The 14,805-nt window shown below is 37.1% G+C and overlaps 1 protein-coding gene across 3 annotated transcripts in view; it reads right to left on the bottom strand.

Annotated features, from left to right (window-relative positions):
- The window catches only part of HACD2 (3-hydroxyacyl-CoA dehydratase 2), an 85,768-nt gene that overhangs the window by 28,761 nt on the left and 42,202 nt on the right, over window positions 1-14,805 (bottom strand). For all 3 annotated transcript variants that reach the window (XR_008555570.1, XM_008155518.3, XM_054713914.1), the window contains exon 4: window positions 5,179-5,267. Coding sequence is in view for 2 of the 3 variants with exons in the window: in XM_008155518.3 (XP_008153740.1) it covers window positions 5,179-5,267 (89 nt within the window). In the remaining variant the exon portion in view is untranslated. The remainder of the gene's footprint in view (window positions 1-5,178; window positions 5,268-14,805) is intronic.

Here is a 14,805-nt window from a genome sequence, read left to right as displayed (position 1 = left end):
CCCTCTGTAAACTATAATGCATCAAACAAAAAACCAGTATAATGATAAAAAACTGGAGGTTACTAACATTCTTAAACACTGATTATAATCTTTTTGTAAGCATCTTGCTGAGAAGTTGGCAAGAATGACAGATTAAGTGTCACAAAGCCCAGTAGCATGTCAAAAAGAGGTAGGAAACAGCTGACTGGTGAAATCAGGAGCACTCACAGAACATTCCAGAGGAATGTGGGAAAACATCCATTTCCTTAAGGGTGAGAAAGAAAGGAGAGAAGGCTCAGCATTCCAGGATATAGTTCTACTTCATGTAAATTACCTTAGTAAAGTACGGATGCACTTGGGCTAAAGCCACAGTGAGTCTAGCAACTTCTTTCTCAACTCTGCTCATGGAGGTGACCGGGGACTTCTGATCTTACACTAGAACTCAGGAGACAATGTGGATGGCTGGGCAGTGGCCTACTTGTGTGTCAGGAATCTGGGGCTTGGCTTAGCTACTTTCAGACAAGGAAGAACAAGTATCCTGTGAACTTGTCTGTTTTTGAGGATTAGCATTTCTATTGCAGTTCACTCTGAAAAATCTCAATCTTGTTTTACTTCAACTGAAGAGAAAGAACAGACTCCAGCAGAAGATGAGAGGAATGAACACCCAGGAAGGCCCACTGTAGCCGTAGGGGCAGCTCGGCCACGGGGTGAGCAATCAGTTCAGGTCTGGGAGACAGGTGGGAACAGTGGAAAGGAAAGAGGTCAGCCACAATTGCTTATTCCCTCCTGTATCTCCTGGGCCCCACTGCACCAGAAGCTTGTTTTTGTCAGAAGCTTTTATGCTTTACTTTTTTTTTCTTCAAAAGGAAAAAAGTGGGAAGGTTATGTTATGTTAGGTCAAGAAAAAGGTTTTGAACATAGAGACCACATTTTTTCCTTTTAATATCCTGCCAATCAAGGTGTCACACTAGCTGATGGGTAGGTCCTAACATGTCATAGAAGAAAATCATCACCTTTTAGTTCTACAGTGTACATGGTGACATTTATGGGACTAGCATTACCATGGGGGAGAGAATTAAAATGACAAGTCAGGAGGGCCTATTAAAAGAAAATATACCTCAAATATGATAAAAGTAGTACTGAGTTCTCAAAGGTATATAGGCTATACTTTAGCACATCGTGTACAATTACACAAAAACAAGGGGATGAGCATGGAAAATGTGAGCTGGTCAGAGGGGGTGGAGCAAGAGTCCAAGTCCCACATGGAATGCTGTGAACACAAAGCGATCTCATCCACTGCAGAGGGCACTGCGATGTAAGAAGAAACGAGAATGAAAGTAGAATAGTGTGAAAAGAATCTGAACATTACTATGAGAAAGTGAGCTATATTTTACCAAGCAGCTATTTATGAGATCAATTTCCTTATGCATTAGTTATGTGGTTCCCACCATTAAAGTACACATAGCTGAATATAAGAAAAATAAAGATATTTTAATGATGTTTCAGGAAACAATGAAATTTGGTAGGGAAGTCATCTGTAATGTTGTATAGAACACACTGAATTATAGTTAATATAAAACTCCAAGGCAGGAAAATAGCAATTGGGTAAGAGAAGGGGCTGAGGAAAGGCGACAGATGATAGTCTCTGAAATGCCACAGAAACAGGCTTTCAAGTTACTATCAATGACTTGGGGTAAGGTGCTATAAAAAAAATGATGGCCCAGGGTGGTCTGGCTCAGTGGGTAGAGCGTCGGCCTGCAGACCGAAGGGTCCCGGGTTTGATTCTAGTCAAGGACACATGCCCATGTTGCGGGCTCGACCCTCAGTAGGGGGCTGCAGGAGGTAGCCAATCAATGATTCTCTCTCATCACTGATGTTTCTATCTCTCTCTCCCTTCTTCTCTGAAACCAATAAAAATATATTAAAAAAAAAAAAAAAAAAAAAAAAAGCCCTAGCCAGTTTGGCTCAGTGGATAGAGTGTCGGTCTGGGGACCAGAGTCCTGGGTTTAATTCCTGTAAAGGGCATGTACCTTGGTTACAGGCTCCTCCCCAGCGGGGGCCCTGGTTGGGGCTTGTGCAGGAGGCAATTATCGATGTTTCTCTCACATCAATATTTCTCTCTGTCTTTCCCTCTCTCTAAAAATCAATGGAAAAATACCCTCGAGTGATGATTAAAAAAAATGATGAATTTCTGTTCAAAGAAAAGGGAAATGAGGAGAAACTGTGATTCTGGAATAGCAGAAACTGTGTATCCCCCTTACCTAAGAATGAAGTCAGCTGATCAGTAGGGCATATGTAAAAGTGTCACCAGAGGTGGCAGAAAGACAATAAAATTTACTGTACCCGTCTTAAAAAAAAATGTTAATTACAGAAATTGATTAAATTTGGTTACAGAAAAATAATTTTTAATATGCAAATGTAACAAATATATAACTCAAACTACTGCAAAGCTCAAATATGACACCATCTGCTAAATGTCAAGGTTACCCATCTGTCAGGCAGCGCAGTTACTGAGGACAATGGCCAGCTCCATGTACCTGTAATCCTAAGATACTTAATAGCTTTTTCAGTCAAGCAGTCTTAATGATCTGCTTAGGAAATCCTGGCTAACAGTAATATGGCTAACAGAATTGCCTGACTTGATTTGTAAGCATTTATTTACTTGCTAGCCTGTTTGCCAGAAGGGCAAAGAAGCAGAGAAGTGTCCCCTGAGAGGAGAAGCAGAGGCCATGAATAATCCATCAGCTGGAGCATAAGCACCTGCACAATTAATATTTGACTGTATTGGCAAAATGATTAATCACTCCATAGTTGACAGTACTCTGTCTTCACATACCTAACATGTAATTATTGAAAGTACATAATTACCTATTTAAGAATGCAAATGAGTTACTATCAGAAAGAAATAGGCCACTTGAGACTATTGGGAAGTTAAAACTATGAATTGTTTTTAAAATGAACAGAAAATAGTGTATACACAAAAGTAAGAGAGCAAGAAATATAGGTTAAAATTGATGATTTATAAAACGAGTATTATAATGAATGAAGAGGTTACATGGTACAAGTAAAGTAACTTTCCCTTACTCCATAAACAGAAGTGAGAACAAAGGACAATATGCTACATTCGATTTATTTGCCTGTTGTTGTTTTTTAACCGTTTTTTTGTAAAAGATATGTGACCATTCAAGAAGAAGAAACACTCATTAGAAAGAATATATGCACCCCTATGTTCATAGCAGCGCAATTTATAATAGCTAAGAGTTGGAAACAGCCTAAGTGTCCATTAGCAGATGAGTGGATAAGAAAATTATGGTACATCTACACAATGGAATACTACACAGCAATAAAAAAGAAAGCATGCCTACCATTTGCAACAGCATGGATGGACCTGGCGAGTATTATGCTGAGCGAAATAAGCCATTCAGAGAAAGATAAGTATCGCATGATCTCACTCATATGTGGAATCTAATGAACCAAATAAACTGATGATCAAAAACAGAATCAGAGTCTAAGAAGCATGAACAGACTGTTGAGCCTCAGAGGGAAGGCAGGGGAGAGTGGATGGGAAGAGATTAATCAATGAACTTGTATGCATATATGCATAACCCGTGGACACTGACAATGGGGTGGTGAGGGCTTGGTCGGGGGAGGATGGGAGCAGGCTGGAAGAGGTTAATGGGGGAAAAAGGAGGACCTATGGAATACTTCCAACAATAAAGATTAAAAAGAAAAAAAAAGAACTGAGTCTTACAGGAATAAACTGTTGTACTTCTTAAAAAAAAAAAAAAAAAAAAAAGAATAAACTTTCTCCCTGCATAGAAAGTTTAGACATCTTCAAAGAATGAGAGAACTTAAAAATAAAAGCTTGGGCATCTACAAATTCCATATGAATTTTACAAAAATAATAACAGCTTAATCAACTCTGGTTAAAAACTCATTAGCTATGTGCATTTTTCTGTTATTTATCTATACCATATGCCAATAAAAATTTTTTAAAATTCAGTTGAAATACAAATGAAACTGTCAAAATAAATCCCCCCAAACAAAATGTTTTGACAGAAATTTTGGAAGAATAGAGGGCAAAGAAAACATTGAAATAATGCTAATGGATAAGAGTGCATTTCATGAGCCCCCAAAGAGTCCAATAATGTTGGTGATAGGTTTTGGAGACTGAAAAACTAAAACATGAATCCTCATGGTAGCTACAGGTACTTTACCTCAAGGTGACATTACCAAGAAATAAATGACTTTTAAAAAGCAAAAAACATAGAGGAAAACAACCTCCTTCCCCAATACCAGAAAATGAAAACTTACTTGTGAATTCACACTTATGGTAATGAGGGTTTTCTTCCCCCAGTTCTTACAAGGACTATCCCTGAGCCTGGGCCTGGGCCTGCCTGGGTACCTCCAACCCAGGCCCCCAGCAAAGAGCATTCACCTCCCAGGTCCACTAGACTCAGCACATTTGTGTATTTCATTAATCCTGGTAGCCTGGCTGGAAACAAGCTTGTTTCTCCTGGTCCTATAAAGATCAGACTGTTCTGTACAGAGAACATTTTGAAGGTTGCCAGAGGGGAGGGTTTTGGAGAGATGGGTGAAAAAGATGAAGGGATAAAGTACAAACTGGTAGTTACAGAATAGTCACAGAGATGTAAAATAAAGAACAGCATATGAAATAGTAAATAATATTGTAATAACTATGTATGGTGTCAGATGGGTACTTGATTTATCGGGGTGACCACTATGCTGTACACCTGAAACTAATATATTAATTGAAAAATAAAAAATTATTTAAAAAAAAGAAAAGATTGGACTGTTCTGGGAATGAATTAACATCCTCTACTCCCACAACAGTCCTACTATAAGGATGCAGTTGTCTAGATTTCAGTGTGCTCGATACAAGCAAGATACCAGAAGAATATAACTGATCTGCAGACTACATGTACACCTCCAAATCTCCATGGGATCAAAGACTGCAGGACTTTATCATTTAATCAGTCTTTTCTTTAACAACATTGCATATTTGGGGTACATTTCTCACTAATAACACTATTCCTACAGTGAATATAAATTTTATCTGGGCTATACTGATGTGAAATAGGATTCCATCTTCAGATATAACATATATGTGAGAAAGAAAAACTGACTGGCATTTGTTAGTGCTGATATTATTTTATTTCAGTCTATATGAACACTTACCTCTTTGACACTGTGTGTTACTGCCCATATTAGAAAAACTCTTGACATCACTTGGAAAGAAGTCAGGACAACAGAGGATGGAACAATTCCTGAAAGAAATTTTAGAATGGATAAATACATTAGGTTTATTTACTAAGTTTCAACATGAAATAAATTTTCTAAATAAATTCTCTAAAACATTATAATTTTAATGTTTGGACACAAAACCATCTTCAAACTGAAACTTATCTTTATTGCTATATAGACTGTTTTTCAATGTAGTAAATATTAAAAACTTTTTCCTCCCTGGAAACAACAATATGGTTACCGTAATTACAATAGCAAACCATGGAATCTAGGTATCCTTCTTAAGCCTGACCAAGTGAAATATTTTTGACACTTACCATATAGGTACATAAAATAAAACCATTGCTTAACCTTTAAAAACAGACACTGAAAGTTCATTAATAACATGGGTTTTAAAAATGAATAGGCACTTATAGAAGGAAAATCAACCTGCATATTTGGGGTATATTTCCCACTAATAGCCCTATTCCTGCAGTGAATATGAATTTTAGTGGTAAATAGACCCCAATATGTATTTGTATCTCATGAATCTTGGAAGCTCCTAACTATTAGATTTGTTATACTATCTAATGGTTATGTTGGTATCTTTTATAATTCACTTGAAGATTTTGCCAACAAGCATAGCAAAATCAAAGTTTATTATCTTTACAAACCATTTCTTCTCACCTTGTTTATTACAGTAAGCATGGGTACAATTATCCTCCCAATGTCCTCAAGTTAGAACACTGGAATCAGATTTAATTATTTTATGTACGCCTCAAGTTCTGCTAATTTTGCATTTCTTTGGCCTCTCCCTTCAATCTCTATAACCACAATCTCTGTCTAGAGACCAGCTACCACCATTGTATAAAATTCTTGCCTCCTTTAGGTCATCTTAAACCCAGCAATAAGCCATATCTACAAACATCATTTTCTCTTGTGACTTTACACTGGCCAGGGACTGCTACTAAAATAAAATCTAAAAGCAGAATTATGGGTATACAATCCAACAGCCCCCCACTATTACTCTGGCTTTACTGTTGCAGCAACTAGTCTTACCAACTTCTTAGATCTATTGAGTTGCATGTGGGCCACTCCACACTTGCTAGGAACCTCTCACCATAGTCCCAGATTCTTCTTCCACTTTAAAACTAACCTCATCTTCAACACATTTACTGGGCTATCTCAGACCAATATCCAAACCCTCTAAAATGCACTCAGACTTCTGGACATTTATATAGTTGGACAAACTATAATTTACCAAAAGACCATGTACAAATCAGATAGAAATATAACTTATTGCCTCTATAGGTTTGGCTATGAAAGGAAATCACTTTGTATCTCCTTAAGAAAAAGAGATGCTGTAAACTGTTAGAATGAGTTTCTGAAAGAGGATTTGCATTGCCCTGCTCAGTTGTTTAGAGCATTGTCCTGATAAGCCAAGGTTGTGGGTTTGATCACCGATCAGGGCACATAAAGAAGCAAGCAATGAATGCATAAATAAGTGGAACAACGAAGTGATGTTTTCCTCTCTCACTTCCTCTCTCTCCTTAAAGTCAATCTATCAATAGAAAAATATATTTTTTAAAAAGAGGATTTGGGCTTCAAGAGGGATGGTTTGGTTCCCCAAAGCAAAACAAGTAACATGGACATGTCAAGAAGTGCTTAGCAAATAAAAATGCTTAATAAATCTTTGTAAAATGAATGAAAGAAATATATTAATGTATGGACATACAGGTCAATGGAATAAAGTTGGGAGTCCAGAATTATGGTTACATGATTTTCAATGTAAGTGCTAAGACAATTCAATGGGGGGGAAAAAATGTTTTTTTACCAACAAATGATGCTGGGACAATTGGACAGCCCCATGCAAAAGAATGGATGGAGTTAGATCACCTCCTTACACCATATATAAAAATTAACTCAAAATCGATCAAAATTCTAAATAGAAGAGTTATAACTATAAAACTGTTGGGAAAAAAGACAGATGTAAATCTTTGTGCCCTTGGATTAAGCAATAGTTTATTAGGTATGAGAGACATAAAAGGCACAAGAAAATATAAATAAATTGGACTTCATCAAAATTAAACTCAAGTGCTTTAAAGGACATCATGAGAGTGAAGAGACAACCTACAGATAGGAGAAGATATCTGCAAAGGAAGAACTTATATCCAAAATATATAAAGAATTCTTACAAGTTAACGATAAAAAGACAAATAACCTAATTTAAAATGAGGGCAAAGGATTTGAATAGAGATTTCTCCAAAGAATGTACATGGCCATTAGTCATCAGGGAAATGCAAATGAAAACCATAATGACCTATCTTTCACATCCACTAGGATGGCTATGATAAAAAAGACAGATAATAACATGCAAAAGAATGGAGTTAGAACACTTCCTTACACCATATATAAATATTGAGGACATTTTTATATTGGAACCTTCATACGCTGCTGATGGGGTTATAAAAGAGTGCAGCCAGTCTGGAAAACAGTCTGGCAGTGCCTCAAAGTGTTAAATACAGAATTACCACATGACCCAGCAATTCTACTTGTAGATGTATAAATATATATCCAAGAGAAATGAAAACATAAGTCACACAAAAGTGGAAACAATCAAAATGTCCAACAAATGAATGAATAAATTAATGTGGTATATCTATACAATAAAACATTAGAAATAAAGTAAATAAAAAGTAATACATAAGTAAAAAGAAATGAAGTACTGACATATACTACTCTATTGATGAACATTGAAAACATTATGCTGAAAGAAGCCAGTGACAAAAGACCATATGTTGCATGATTCAATTTATATTAAAGTCCAGAATAGGCAAACTATAGGCATTGAAAGTAGATTACCAGTTCTGGGAGGTTAGGAGGGAATGGGACTGACTGCCAATGGACATAGGTTTCTTATAATAGAGGCAAAGCCTTGGTAATAACTGAATGTTTGGGATTTTAGAGACCCTTTAGCTTCTGCACAGCAAAAAAAAAAAAAAAAAAGGCAAATGGCAAGATTTTATTTTTACTGGTCAGTACCACATCTTCTTTATCCATTCATCTATTGATGGGACACCAACGTTGCTTCCATATTTTGGCGATTATAAAAAATACTACAACAAAAATAGGGGTACATATACGGGGTTGGACAAAAGTAAGCATACAGTTTTGAGTATGCAAAATACAGAATTCATTCTTGTATTATTTATTAATTATTGCATTATTTTCCATACAAACAATGTAAACCTACTTTTGTCCCTCCCTGTATCTTTCTGAGTTAATGGTGTGTGTGTGCGCGTTTTAAAATAAATAGCCAGAAGTGGAATTGCTGGGTCAAATGGTAGTTTTATTTTTAATTTTTAAAGGAATTTCTATACTGTTTTCCATAGTGCCTGCACCAATTCACAATACCACCAACAGTGCTGAAGGGTTCTCTTTTCTCTACATCCTAGACAACACTTGTTATTTGTTGACTTTTGGATAACAACCATCTGAGCGGTATGAAATGGTATTTCATTGTAGTTTTGATTTGCATCTCTCTGATGATTAGTGATGCTGAGCATCTTTTCACATGCCTGTTGGCCATTTGCATGTCTTCCTTGGAGAAATGTCGGTTCATGTCCTCTCCTCATTTTTAGTGGTAAATGTTTTTTGATGTTGAGTTGTGTGAGTTCCTTATATATTTTGAATATTAACCCGTTGTGGAATATATCATTTGTGACTATCTCCCATTCAGTAAGTTGTCTTTTTGTTGTGTTGATGGTTTCCTTCACTGTGCAGAAGCTTTTTAGTTTGATGTAGTCCATTTGTTTATTTTTGCTCTTGTTTTATTTGCCAGAGAAGACATATCCAAAAAGATACTACTAAGACTGAGGTCAAACCCCGCTGGTGTGACTCAGTGGCTGAGTATCAACCTATGAACCAGGAAATCATGGTTCAATTCCTGGTGAGGGCACATGCCTGGGTTTCAGGCTTGATCAATGATTCTCTGTCATCATTAATGTTTCTATCTCTCTTTCCCTTCCTCTCTGAAATAAATAAAAATATTTTTTAAAAGACTGAGGTCAAAAAAGTTTACTATCTATATTTTCTTCAATGAATTTTATGGTTTTAGGTCTTACATTTAAGTCTTTAATCCATTTTGAGTCTATTTTTTGTATATGGTATGAGTTGTCCAGTTTAAATTTTTTTGGCATGTATTTGTCCAGTTTTTCCAACACCACTTATTGAAGAGACTATCATTTCTCCATTGTGTATTACTGCTTCCTTTGTCATAAATTAATTGACCATATAAGTGAGAGTTTATTTCTGGGCTCTCTATTTTGTTCTATTGATCTATGTATCTGGTTTTGTGCCAGTACCATATTGTTTTAATCAAAGGTTTGTTATATAGCTTGAAATCAGGAAGCATGATACATTCATCTTTGTTCTTTCTCAAGATTGCTATAGCTATTCAGGATCCTTTGTGGTTCCATATAATTTTTAGGATTTTTTGTTCTAATTCTGAGAAGAATCCAATTGGTATTTTGATGGGGATTGCATTGAATATGTAGATTGCTTTGGATAGCATGGACATTTTAATGACATTAAACCTTAAGTATGTATTTAAATACAGTTTAACTTATATCATTTTTACTCTCTATATTTCATTTTTCTCAATTAAATTTTAAGAAAATTTTTATCTGAAAACACATTCTTGCCCTAGCTGGGGTGGCTTCATTGGTTGGAGTGTCCTCCCATATACCAAAAGGTTGCAGGTACAATTCCTAGTCAGGTCACATAACTAGGTTGCAGGTTTTTTGTTGTTGCTAATTACTTAAATTGATTGGTTGGCGACCGCTGCTCCAAAGGTTTCCTTAAACCAGCGGTCGCCAACCTTTGGGACCTCACAGACCACCAGTGGTCCGCGGAACACCGGTTGGCAACCGCTGGTTTACAGACAACAAAAAGGGGATTCTGCAATTTATCAGCAAGATGAAAATTCACTCAAAAAAGATTTACTAGTAGGCCTCTATTATTCATTAATTTGATTTAAAAATATTTAATTCAAAAAATACTTTTGGAGTACCTACTACAAGCCATATCAGGTATTGTTCTTCATTTTGGGGATACAACAGTGAAGGAGACAGTGTCCCTGCCCTCAGGAACTTATACTATTAGGTTACAACTGATTTGCTCTGGGATAGCTCTTAGTTTTAGGACTTTTCCCTCAACATGGTGCAAGGCTTCTAAACATTTGTAAACAGGAAATGGCATGATTACCTATTGGTTTTAGAAAGCTATCTCTGTCAACAGTGTAAATCTTCGGCAATGCAAGATTATAACTTGAGAAATAATTATGGGAATTTATGTTGAAAGGGCAATGAACTTTTGAAGCAAAACATTAGCAGATAAAATAAATACAGGCGTGTGTGTGTGTGTGTGTGCAGCAAAAACTGTATAAAGTGGATCTGGCAATTGATTTCTTATTTCTCCTGAACCAGGGTGACCACCAAGCAGCTGAGCCCAGCAAAGGGGCAGCACTGAAAATCCTCCCTACCCGATGCAGCCCTTAGCTGGGCCAGCAGAGTGGGGTTGGGAGATTGGCTACATATGACTAGGACCAGGTTGAAAATTAGGTACAGGAAAGGCAACAAGGTTGGGAGCAAGAGTAGGAAGTGTCCACAACCAGCAAAGGAGCTCCAACCATCAAGCAATACATGGGTAATGGAGACCAAACCAAAACAAGGCAGGAGACACAAAGTTGGTGCCAGAAATTAAACTAAATGATGGCAAGTGAAATCAGAATCTCCCTATCCAAATACCAGACCCACTGAAATAAAAGTAACAAAATTAAATAACAACAAAAATCAGCAGCAGCAACCAAAAAGAAATGGGGTACAACTTTATGCCGTATATTTTTAAATGTGCTAACCACGAAAGGAAAGATTGGACACTTCTTACTCTACCCGCAACCCTAAAAGTGAATCAATAAAATTCTGAGAATTTTCACTAGCAGGACCACATTTGGAGAGAAATATTAATTTCTGACTGGAGTGTGACAAACATGCCTGGAAAGTGATGGGGATGTAGGAAAAGTGACTAAGCAGGTGCCACCTCATCAACACCAAGTTTTTCAGGCCCCACACTGCAGGACTGGTACACAGTTCCCTATGGGAATACTTTCTATAGGGTTGAGGAATCCAGGATGGAGGAATTAAATCTCAGAAGAGAAGGAAGAGCTCACATTTTTAAATAAGTAATTCATACACATTGTTCAAAATTTAAAAAGTGTTAAAAGATATACAGAGAAAAGTCTCCCTCCCACTCCCATCTTACTACCTCCCCTTTCCCACATATAACCAATTATTAATTCCTTCTTTCACTCCAGGTTTATATTTTAGCTATATAATAGCAATTATGCAAGTGAATGTATAAAGGTATATTTATTCACATTTGCCCCAATTTTTACACAATAGTAACATTTTATACACACTGTTGTTCTATTACTTGCTTTTCTTCCCTAAAAAATATCCTGAATATCTTTTTATATATCAATACATATATACGTTGTTTTAATTACTGAAGCTTTATGTTTTAGTATCTATGCATTCTTCCAAGCCCTAACCTCAGTGTATAGAATATATAAAAAGGAAAACTCCAATCCTTAAACTCTAGCTCACAGAGGAAAACAATTAAATGTTAAACACTGTGAAAATGCAGTAAGGGAGAATCCAGTAACATTTATATCAGAGCAAATAATATGATTGGACAGGGATGCTTACACTTTAGGAAGATGAAAAGGAATGGCAACCATACAAACATAATGCAAGAAAAAAAAATAAAGCATGCATTGCATCTAGGGGAAAGTAAAAAATATATACATATTTTTTGGGGGAGGAGTCAAATATTAAAGCAACTGGAAGGAAGATAGTAATTATGGAAAACAAAGACAGTCCAACACAGTGATAATTATTATCCCTAAAGTACAGAACCCAATACATGGAACAGTAAATGTATTCAAGGATATAATCCAAGAAATGAAAAAAAACTCAATTTGTACTGAAAAAATACACTGTGTTCCAGAAAACGACAAGTGATAGTGAATGTGTAAAACCGAGAAATTTCTGGTTACAAAAATATTTCATGGATCCAGACAAAAAAAAGCAAGTTACCTACAAAGTGGTAAGAAAATCAGCCTGGCTTCAGACTTCTCCACAGCAACATCCAATGTCAGAAGACAATGAAGCAACACTACAAAGGTCGAAGGGAAAGAAAGTATGTTCAAGAATATTATACCCAGCCAAGATAGCATTCTAATGTAATGGCAAAAGGTAAACATCACTAAATAATGAAAGGGTTTGCCACATAATGCCAATGTGACTGACCTTCTTGAGAGATACATGCTGTCAGAAATTTAGTTAAACAAAAGATAAGTCAAAATAAAGAATTCAGGAATGGAGAAGTCATGATAAAAGGGCCCATAGTAGGCAATGAATCCATTCAAATATATCAATAAAACTTAACAATTACCAACACAGTAATTATGGCTTTAGAACGTAGTGTAAGTGCTTATAAGTCACAATAATAAATACTATGTTTTTAAAAGTGGGAGTCAGGGCCCCCTGGGTGGTGTGGTTCAGTTGATTGGAGCATTGTTCCGTACACCAAAAAGGTTGCAGGTTTGATTCCTGCTTGGAGCACATACCTAGGTTGAGGGTTTGATCCTGTTGGGGCATAAATGAGAGGGCATATATGTTTCTCTCTTACACTGATGTTTCTCTCTCCCCTTCTCTCTCTCTAAAAAATCAATAAACATGTGCTCAGGTTGGGGAGATTAAAAAAAAAGGGGGAGTTGAGGAAGAGATATAAGAAGTGACAATACTAATTTCCTTAATAGAATTAAGAGATATTGCCTGAAACTAAAATATAGCTAAACATAATTCTAACCTAAATTTTTCATAATCACTTTGTTAAACTTTAGGGACCTTTTAGTATATAATATGTATCTCATGGTAAAAAAAAAAAAAAGTTATATAACTTATTTTTTATTAACTCAATGATTTTAATGAAAAATAGCATGTATAATATGAGCAATAGATCTTGATTCTTCCACCCATCTACTTTTTCTTCCTTATATTTATATATATGTGAAGTGAATGCTCTCTGGAATGATGTTTATCTGGCACTAATGAAAATTAGTTCTACTGGTAGAATTTGGAGCCATTTTAAAACATTACTGTTTACTTTTCCATGCTGCTTGAACTCCTTATAAAAGCATGAATTATAACTTCAAAATTAATAAAATCATTATTCTTAAGAAGACATTAACTATTTGGCATCAGCAAAAATAAAATTCTGAAACTAAACTAATTCTAATTTTAAAAAGAAATTTTCTTAAATATTTTCTCTTAGAGTACAAGCTTAAACATAGGGAAACAGAAAGTATTTCTGGCCAAAATGAAGAGAAGGGTGGGACCATGGATGGGATTCAAGGGAAAAGATTACTTTCTTTCTTTTTTTTTGGGGGGGGGGGGGGTTAAAGGATAGACAGAGGGCAATTCTCTTTTCTTTTTTACCAAACACAGAAAACTGGCCATACCTCTTGGTGTTGCAGCACCTGACACCTCCCCAACCAAGAAAACAATTTTTAATATATTTTACATAACCACACTTACTTTATTTAAATTGAAATGGATATTTTAGGAGATAAAGCCAAAGGATGGATGGATATATATATACTAGAGGCCCAGTGCACAAAATTCATGCATGGGGGGGGGGGGTGTCCCTCAGCCCAGCCTGCACCCTCTCCAATCTGGGACCCCTTGAAGGCAGTCGGACATCCCTCTCACAATCTGGGACGGCTGGCTCCCAAAGGCTCACTTACCTGCCTGCCTGATTGCCCCTAACCGCTTCTGCCTGCCAGCCTGATCACCCCCTAACCACTCCCCTGCTAGCCTGATAGGTGCCTAACTGCTCTGCTGCTGGCCCGATTGCCCCTAACTGCCCTCCCCTGCAGGCCTGGTCACCCCCAACTGCCCTGCCCTGCTGGCCCGGTAACCCCTAACTGTCCTCCCTTGCCAGCCTGGTCCCCCCCAATTGTCCTCCCCTGCAGGCCTGGGTCCCCCCCAATTGTCCTCCCCTGCAGGCCTGGTTCCCCCCCCAACTTCCCTCCTCTGCAGGCCTGTTCCCCCCTCAACTGCCATCATCTTGTGATGGCCATCTTGTGTCCACAAGGGGGCAGCCATCTTTGACCACATGGGGGTAGCCATCTTGTATGTTGGAGTGACGGTCAATTTGCATATTACTCTTTTATTAGATAGGATACACAATAAATGCACTTGCTTAATGTATACAATTTGGTGAATTTGGACATGTATACATAACCCAAATCAAGGTAATATACATATCTAACACCTCCTAAAATCTAACTGCCCTCCCCTGAAGGCCTGGTCACCCCTAACTGCCCTCCCCTGCAGGCCTGATCACCCTCAACTGCCTCCCCTGCTGGCCATCTTGTGGTGGCCATCTTGTGTCCACATGGGGGCAGCCATCTTGTGTGTTGGAGTGAAGGTCAATTTGCATATTGCTCTTTTATTA

The sequence above is a fragment of the Eptesicus fuscus genome, chromosome 3, assembly GCF_027574615.1.
Source record: "Eptesicus fuscus isolate TK198812 chromosome 3, DD_ASM_mEF_20220401, whole genome shotgun sequence".
NCBI lineage: Eukaryota > Metazoa > Chordata > Mammalia > Chiroptera > Vespertilionidae > Eptesicus > Eptesicus fuscus.
The sequence above is the reverse complement of the archived record's forward strand: the minus strand, read 5'-3'. Positions and strand labels throughout refer to the sequence as shown.